Source organism: Trichechus manatus, unplaced genomic scaffold (assembly GCF_000243295.1).
Source record: "Trichechus manatus latirostris isolate Lorelei unplaced genomic scaffold, TriManLat1.0 scaffold00111, whole genome shotgun sequence".
Taxonomy (NCBI): domain Eukaryota; kingdom Metazoa; phylum Chordata; class Mammalia; order Sirenia; family Trichechidae; genus Trichechus; species Trichechus manatus.
Window position 1 is genome coordinate 2,559,987 of NW_004444047.1, and position 8,350 is coordinate 2,568,336.

The 8,350-nt window shown below is 58.2% G+C and overlaps 1 protein-coding gene across 1 annotated transcript in view; it reads right to left on the reverse strand.

Annotated features, from left to right (window-relative positions):
- Positions 1-8,350, reverse strand: part of ABLIM2 (actin binding LIM protein family member 2) — a 140,855-nt gene that overhangs the window by 74,863 nt on the left and 57,642 nt on the right. The window contains exons 7-8 of the mRNA XM_012557600.1: positions 5,779-5,866; positions 2,311-2,369 (exon numbers count right to left, since the gene is read on the reverse strand). Of these exons, the coding sequence (XP_012413054.1) occupies positions 2,311-2,369; positions 5,779-5,812 (93 nt within the window). The 5' untranslated portion in view covers positions 5,813-5,866. The remainder of the gene's footprint in view (positions 1-2,310; positions 2,370-5,778; positions 5,867-8,350) is intronic.

The following is an 8,350-nucleotide window of genomic DNA, read 5'->3' on the forward strand; positions in this document are numbered from 1 at the left end:
GAGAAAAGATTGAAGTTGTAAAGGGTTTCATTCTACTTGGATCCACAATCAACAGCCATGGAAGCAGCAGTCAAGAGATCAAAAGACGCATCGCATTGGGCAAATCTGCTGCAAAAGACCTCTTTAAAGTGTTGAAAATCAAACACGTCACGTTGAAGACTAAGGTACACCTGACCCAAGCCATGGTGTTTTCAATCACCTCATATGCATGTGAAAGCTGGACAATGAATGAGGAAGACTGAAGAAGAATTCACACCTCTGAATTGTGGTGTTGCTGAAGAGTATTGAATATACCATGGGACTGCCAAAAGAATGAACAAATCTGTCTTGGAAGAAGTACAACCAGAATGTTCCTTAGAAGCAAGGATGACGAGACTTAGTCTCATGTACTCTGGATATGTTATCAGGAGGGACCAGTCCCTGGAGAAGGACATCATGCTTGGTAAAGTAGAGGGTCAGGAAACACAGGAAGACTTTCAATGAGATGGACGGACACAGTGGCTGCAACAATGGGCTCAAGGATAACAACGATAGTGAGGATGGTGCAGGATTGGGCAGTGTTTCGTTCTGTTGTACACGGGGTCACTATGAGTCAGAACCGACTGGATGGCACCTAACAGCAACAACTGCCCTCGGCCAGGATGGCCACAGGTCCTGGCACGCAGAGCCTCCCCACCACTCTCAGCAGACGGGAGCTCCTGAAGGCAGGGCCTCCCAGGCTCATCCTTCTCTGTGTCCCCTGGCCCAACTCCGATGCACACGGTGCTTCATAGGTGTGCTAGTGACCACATGGGCAACTGCCCAAGGGGGCATTTGGGATGCGGCAGGTAGGACGTTTTGGACGGCCTGCCCACTGGGCTACCCTCGGCAGACGCCCAGGGGCAGCTAAGGTGTCTCTGTGTCCTGGGGGAGCCCCTCCCCATGGGGTACCGATCAAGGAGACCTTCTGGTGGGGAGATGAGTGCGTGTTCCCCTCTCTCTGCACGTCCCGGAGGCAGGGAACGAGCTGGCCTTGAGGGTCCCGAAACAGCCCGGCACCTGGCACAGGGCCCTCGGTCAGTGACCGATGAGCACAGGCCCGAGATGTGGGCCACTGTGTGTCTGATGGCCGGCAGCACAGTGGCCTGGCCAGGGTCCAGCACCACCTCCACCCCAGGGAGGGTCACAGGACGTCAGAGCTGCCAACTCCGCTGCATTTGTCGGGGGTCGCGGCTCACCGCAGCTGACAGAGCTGGCAGGTCATTTCTGAGCTCACACGTGATGGGCTGCAGGGACAAGGGGACACCAGGCCCTGCAGGAGAATTACCTCCAGGGTGGCCAAGACCACAAGGCAAGTCGCCTCCCCTGCCCTGCCTGTGCCCGGCCCCCTCCCTCCGCCCCACATGACCACTCCTTTTCATCTTTCAGGTCTGAGTTCAAATCTCATCGTCTCTGGAGGCCTCCCTGACCATCCATCTGAAGTCAGGGGTCCCTCACCACTCTCCTTCGACTGCCACCAGTCTCCCTGTGTGCACTGGTCGCCACTAGCCATTTCTACACTGTTGTCCTGGGTGCGGGCTGGTTTCTGCTCTGGACCGCTCCTATTTCCCTGGCTACACCCTCGTGCCAGCACCCAGGGGAGCCTCCACCAGGGCTGACTGGCCAGGCGAAGGTCAGCAGGGCCTGTCCGTGCAAGTCCTGGGCACCCCTTGCTGCCTCACATCAGCTCTTAGCTGACCCATCTGCCATATCCTGACACCTCTGTGATGGCTGAGGTTTGTGTCCACTTGGCTAGGCCACGATTCTCAGTATTACATAATTATCCTCCATTTTGTGATCTGACATAAGGGGAATCTCCTTGGGGATGTAGCCTGCCTTCAGTATATATGGATGTCCTGGCAAAGCTCTCTCTCTCTTGATCATGCATCTGACTGGTCATCATCTGACCTCTGGTTCTTGGGACATGAACCAGCAGCTTGTCATCTGACCTGCAGATTTTGGGTTCGTCAGCCCCTGCAACCATGTGAGTCAGGAGAAGCCTCCAGCCTGACGCCTGACCCATGGATTTGGGACTTGTCAGCCTCTACAACTGTCTGAGCCATTTCCTTGATATAAATCTCTCTCTGTATACATATATATATATATATATATTCACATTTCATTGGTTTTGCTCCTCTCAAGAATCCCCCCAAGCCCCCACTGCCCCTGCCCGCAGCCTGGCCTGGGCAGCTTTCCAGGGCTGAGCAAGGGCTGCAGGCACAGCCGAGAATCCCCTTGAAGACTGCCCAGAGCGTGAGGTGCACCCAAGAGATAATCGGCGAGGCTACCCACCTTGGTTTTGTCCTCAGTCCTGGCCTCTTGCCGGCATGCAGGGTGCCAGATGGAAGAACCTACGGCAGACCCGAGAGGGAGGTGGTTAGTGTGCTCATGTGACACACGGGCCGCGGGCAGGCGGTGTGGGAACAGGGGTGTCCCACGGCCATCCGTACATCACAGTCCTGGCGCGGTGGCTCACAGCCCAGGGGAGGGGCATAGGTCACCAGACAGATACACCCCCCGGGGTGGGGCTGGGGCTAAGTGCTCAGTTATGTTGTTGCTAGCTACCACGGACTCGGCCCTCAGCTCATGGTGACCCCGTGCACAATGGAACAAAATGCCCCCCATGCCATCCCCATGATCAGCTGTGGATCAGACCATTGTGATCCACAGGCATATTTTGGGGGGACACAATTCAATCCATAACAGGTGCCTCAGAAGAAAGCCCTGGAGATCTACTTCCCAAAAATCAGCCATTGAAGACCCCATGGAGCACAGTTCTACTCTGACGCACATGGGGTCGCCTTGAGTTGGAGTTCACTTGGACACACCCGGCGTCGGGGGTACAGAAAGGGGAGATTTCTTTCTGTCTTTGCAAACTCTTCAGAGGATTGCATCACGCTCCTGTTTAATGCTTTTTCAGTAATGAAACTTTTCTTTCTCTTCTACTTTCGTGGGGAAGTTTTCTGGGTTGGGAGTAGATTTTGTTTTTAATTATATTTCCCCAGCACCTGCCCTATTATTTGAAAGAGTCTACAGCCACAGACCTGACAAAGAAGGGCGATCCTCCGTGGTGATGAGGGCAGGGACATGGGCCTCGTGTTTGCTGGGTGGGGATGAAAACGGGGAAACTGGCAGAAAGCCTCAGAGCCCTAACAATGCGCATAGCCTTTGAGCCGAGACTCCATCCCTCGGAGACGCTCAAGGGAGCAGAGACAGACAGGTGTGGTCCCCACAGCGTCATGTGGAAGGACAAAACCAGGAACCCCGGCTTCTCAGAGCCGTTGCTGCAGCGGGGCCACTGGTCAGAGACACCTCTGTGGAGCCCCAACACCCAGCGGGGGCAAGCAGAGGATCTCGGGTTACCAGCAAGGTGGGGCCTGTGCACCCCTCCTCACCTGTGCACCCTGGACGCCCCTCGCCACAGCACTCTGGCGCCCCTAGAAAGGAGCTTGAAAGCCCTGGCCCTGTGCACCTTCCCGGTACAGATGGGAAGTCCAGGGCTCAGGGAAGGGACGGACGTGCTCAAATGCCCCACGGAGTCCTGGCAGACCCGCCTAGAAACTGGGGCCGCCTCAGCCCAGTGCCCTGAAGAGCGGCTTTGTCCCCGAGCTGGGGCACCCTGACGGTTCCAGGGTGAGGCTTCTGCCCCCGATCGGCCACAGGAGGCCTCGTGCTCTGTGGAGTGAGAGGGGCTCTGTGTCTGTTGTGGGGTGGGGGATGCCCCGGACAGGGGGACATCTCCCCCCAGGACTGCCCTGCACCTGCTGGGGACGGCCCCAAAGGATCCTTTCATGGGATTGTAGAGGGGACCCGAGAGAGCAGGGGCCACTGGGGACAGGGCCACTGGCCTGACATCACTGCCCCGGCTCAGCCTCAGAAAGGAAGGCCTGTTTGCAGGACGATCCACGGCCTCTGAGTCACCCAACGTGGGGGACAGCAGGCCGGGGGAAGCACAGCCCTCCCCCACGGCCCCTCAGCCAGCCTCAAGGCCAGAGACACAGAGGTGGGGAGAGACACAGAGGTGGGGAGAGACAGTGGCAGAGCTGAGGCCCTGGGGGGAGGGTCCAGCAGTGTCAGCTTCTCTCCCCACGCCTGGCTCCTCCTTGGTCCCATCCTGGGGGTCCAGGCCACCTTGCCCACTCCCTGCCAGCTCCCTCCCTGGGCCAGGCACAGCCCTGCTTCTCCTCCCCACAGCCTCCTCCCTCCATGCAGGGCTTGCTCCCCAGGTGAGCTTTGATGCCCCCTCTTGTCCCGCCCAGCTCGCCTCCTCCGTGCCCCCGACAAGGCCCCTCTGCACCTCGCCTGCACCCCACCCAGCTGTTCACATTCATCCTGCAGCCGCAGAGTGCCCTCTTCCGCAAGGAGCCTCCTGCCTCCAGGCCTCCCCTCACCTAGTGGAGCCCTGCCCATCCTCCACAGGGGCACCTCCTCCAGGAAGTCCTCCTGGCCTCGGCAGGTGGCTGTGTGCTGGGGTACAGTCACTGATTTACACCCAACACTCACCGAGGCCGTATCTCCTACAGGGCTTGAGAATGAACCACGGGCAGGCATGGAGTCACCAAAATGGCAAGAGTAAGTGTGACCATCTGGATCCAAAGGACAGCCATCTTTCTCCCCCTCCCCACTGAGATGGAGTCCCCGGGTGGCACAAATGGTGAACGCACTCAACCACTAGCCGAAAGGTTGGAGGTTCAAACCCACCCAGAGGCACCCCAGAAGAAAGGCCTGGTGATCTGCTTCTATAAGGTCACAGCCTTGAAAACCCTGTGGAGCAGCTGGACTGTGACACACGGCTTTGGAGCTTCCCACCAAGCGCCACAGACTGCTGTAGGCTCTGCTTTATCAGCGCGCTGTGGATGCTTCCCTGGATTCGGAAGAAAGCCTCACTGGGGGCGGGGGACTTCAACCCCCCTTCAGCCCCCTCCACAATCTCCTCTGAGGGGAGGGGGCCCCGTCCCCAGCCACAGCAGTCCAGGGGCACAGGGCCAGGAAACAGCTGGCCCCTCACTCCAGAGCCGAGCTGGGCAGCTTCCAGGGACGAGTCTGGGGTGATGGTGGGTCTAGCAGACCGCGTTTGCTTTTTTAGGTTTTGCTTGCTGTTGTTAGCAGCCAGGGAGTCACCCCGTGTCCCGGCGACCCCATGCACGACAAAACAGAACACTGCCTGTCCCACGCCATACCTGTGATGGGTGGCGGATTGGACTGTTGGGATGTGTAGGGTTTTTATTGGTTGACTTTTAGAAATAGATTGCCAGGCCTTTCTTCCTAGTCTATCTTAGTCTGGAAGCTCTGCCAAAACCTGTCCAGCATCACAGCAACACGCGAGCCTCCAGGGACAGACGGGTGGTGGCTGGGCATGAGGAGCATTGGCTGGGAATCGAACCGGGGTCTCCCTCATGGAAGGTGAGAATTCTACCAGTGAACCACACTGCTTCATCTAAGCTTTGCTACTGGGACCAAATACCCAATTCTCCTGGCTCCCCATCCTCAGTTCAGCCCTCTGGGATCTCGTTCATCTCCGCCTTGCCGGTGTCAAGACGGACTAACGTCTCTCGAGCTGGCCTGCAGGGTGAGTCTCTCGTTTTCTGCCCAGCCCTGGAGGTGTGCCCCATTGGGGAGGGCCGGGCCACTCTGCCAGCTCCTGGTACCTTCTGAACCCGCAAGGTGACCCAGCGCCCCCTGCTCATGCCCACCACGTGGCTGGAACCCGACAAGCACTAGCTTCTGGCCTGGGGTCTGAGCGGCATGTGGTCCTCTTACCTTGAAGATACATCTCTTCACCCTCCGCAAACATCTGGCCACACTTGACACACAGCGCACAGGCAGGGTGGTAGTGCTTCTCCCCCGCCTGCGAGAGAGAGCAGACAGGTGTCTACTAAACGTATCCCGTCCACGCAAACCCCTGGTGGCACAGTGGCTAAGGCTCAGCTGCTAACCAAAGGTCAGCAGTTCAAATTCACCAGCTGCTCCCTGGAAACCCTATGGGGCACTTCTCCTCTGTCCTATAGGGTCACTATGAGTCAGAATGGACTCGACAGCAAGAGGCTCACAGAACCAGCAGCCTTTGCGGGGCGCTGCGCTCTCACCTGCAGGAGGAATTAGGGGAAGTGGAAGATGGCCTGCAGGAAAGGGCTGGCAACACTGGGCTCAGAGTGGACCATCGACCCCACCCTGCACAGAGCCCCATGTGGTGGGTCCTCACGGCCATCCAGGGGGCTGTGCCTGAAACCCGGGGTGCTGCCCCCGCCACCCGGAGGAGCTACCCCCAGGAGTAGAGACCCGCTGCACTGCCCAACCCCCACCAGGCATGATCACAGCAGAGCCAGGGGCTAGTCAGCTAGGGCACCCAGCGAGGGGCAGGTCCCTTCCACCTGTCTCCACAGGTAAGGGGAGGGGCAGGAGGGGGGGAGGAGGAGGAGAGAGGAGAGGAGGGAGATGGGGAGGGGGAGAGAAGGAGGCGGGGAGAGGAAAGAAGGAAGGAGAAGGGAGGGGCCGGGGAGGAGGAGAAAGACGGTGGTCCTGTCTAGCTTCGCCCAGATGCAGACTCTGCACGAGGACCCCAGTGCAAAGAGCTTATTTGGGGGCAGTTCCAGGAACTCCTCCAGGGGAGTGAGGAGGTGAGGTGGGGCGACCAAGCAGCTCTCATGGTGGGCACTGGAGGTGGCCGCTAGGAAGGGGGCTCCAGCAGCAAGAGAGGGGCGTCGGGCAAAGGCAGGCGGAAGGGACGAGAGGGCAGGAGGCGGCTGGATGTTTTACTCAGCTCCTTTACGGGGAACGTGTCCTGACCTGAACTGTCACTAACAGTGGGGGTACAAACCAAAACACCAAACCCATTGCCAAAAAGTGGAAGTGGATGCCCGCATTTCACTTTCTCCCAAAACAAGAAGCTTACTAGTCACCTCCTCTGTCCAAACTTGCATCTATCAAAACCCACTGCTGTCAAGTCCATTCCGACTCCTAGCGACCTGCAGGACAGAGCAGAACTGCCCCAGAAGGTTTCCCAGGCTGTCATCTTTAAGAAAGCAGACTGGCATAGCTTTCTCCCGAGGAGCGGCTGGTGGGTTCAAACCACCGACCATTCGGTTGGCAGCCAAGCACTTTAACCACTGCGCCACGGGGCGCCTTTGCATCACTCACTGTCCTGAATACGTAAGGAATGTCAATACCGGGGTAAATTCCCATTGCGAGCACCTCCCTTTCCTTTCCTTCCCTGAGATGACCATCAGCCCAAGGTCGCCACGCCCAGCAGGAGGAAGAGTCCAGAACAAGCTCCTGTCTGCGAGACCTCCAGGCAAATCCACACCACACACTGCGTCCTCGGGAAGGCGGACACTGAGCCCCAGCCCCGCATCCGGCCTCTGTACCCTGTTCCCCCTCCTGGAGGGCCCGCATCTCAGCTGTACATCCTTCAGCTCATCCTGACGCCACCTCCTCCAGGAAGCCCTCCCTGATGCTCCCCCAGCCTGAGCTCTGGAAGCCGCACGGTCACACAAAGGCTGCTCATTACTCTGCCCAGTGGACAGTGAGCCCCTCGAGGCAGGGGCATCCCGGGGGCTGGCCACCTCAGGAAGCGCACGATGCAGTGGTCTGCTTGGAAGCAGGCCACACCACAGCGCCCTCCCCAAGGAAGGAGTGTGAAACCCTCATTTCATGACTTCTTTTTGAGACATAAATTAGAGGTGGGAGCAGCTCTGTGTCTTTGTGAGTAAAAATCACCGGGTAACAGCGTCACAGCGGTCCCAAGGGCCTCGTTGCATTTTTAACAGGTCCCTGGTGAGTGAATACATGGGGAATGAATGGATGTGTCCCCGAGCTCATGGTCTTGGAGCTGTCCTCACGCCCAGCTGGCCCTGGGCACCCCACTTTCACAGGGGGCATAACTTCAAACATCAGAAATCCAGGGAGACAGCGGCCTGGCCTTCTCGCTGGCCTGGTGGCCTGGCGGGTCAGGAGGAGAGAGAACGCAGGTAGAGGGTTTAAGAAGACAGGCGTTATGCCAAACCCAGTTACACTGAGCCCAGAAGAGCCTATGGCGCCCATGGTGTCCCTCAGCCTGGACCGCGCCCTCCCTGACCGATCCAAACGCCCCGCAGACCCCAGTAAGAGCAGCAGCAGCATCGTCTCTGTAACACTGGCCAGGAAAACACTTCACCGTATGGACCTGTCTGGGCCCGTGGGACGACCCGGGGCAGTAAATCAAGACCCTCGTTCTTCATAGACCCCTGGGTGACTCGAAAGGTTTGCAACCGACTACTAACCAAAAGGCTGGTGATTCAAACCCACCCAGCAGTGCCACAGAAGAAAGGCCTGGCGATGTGCTTCCTTAGAGATT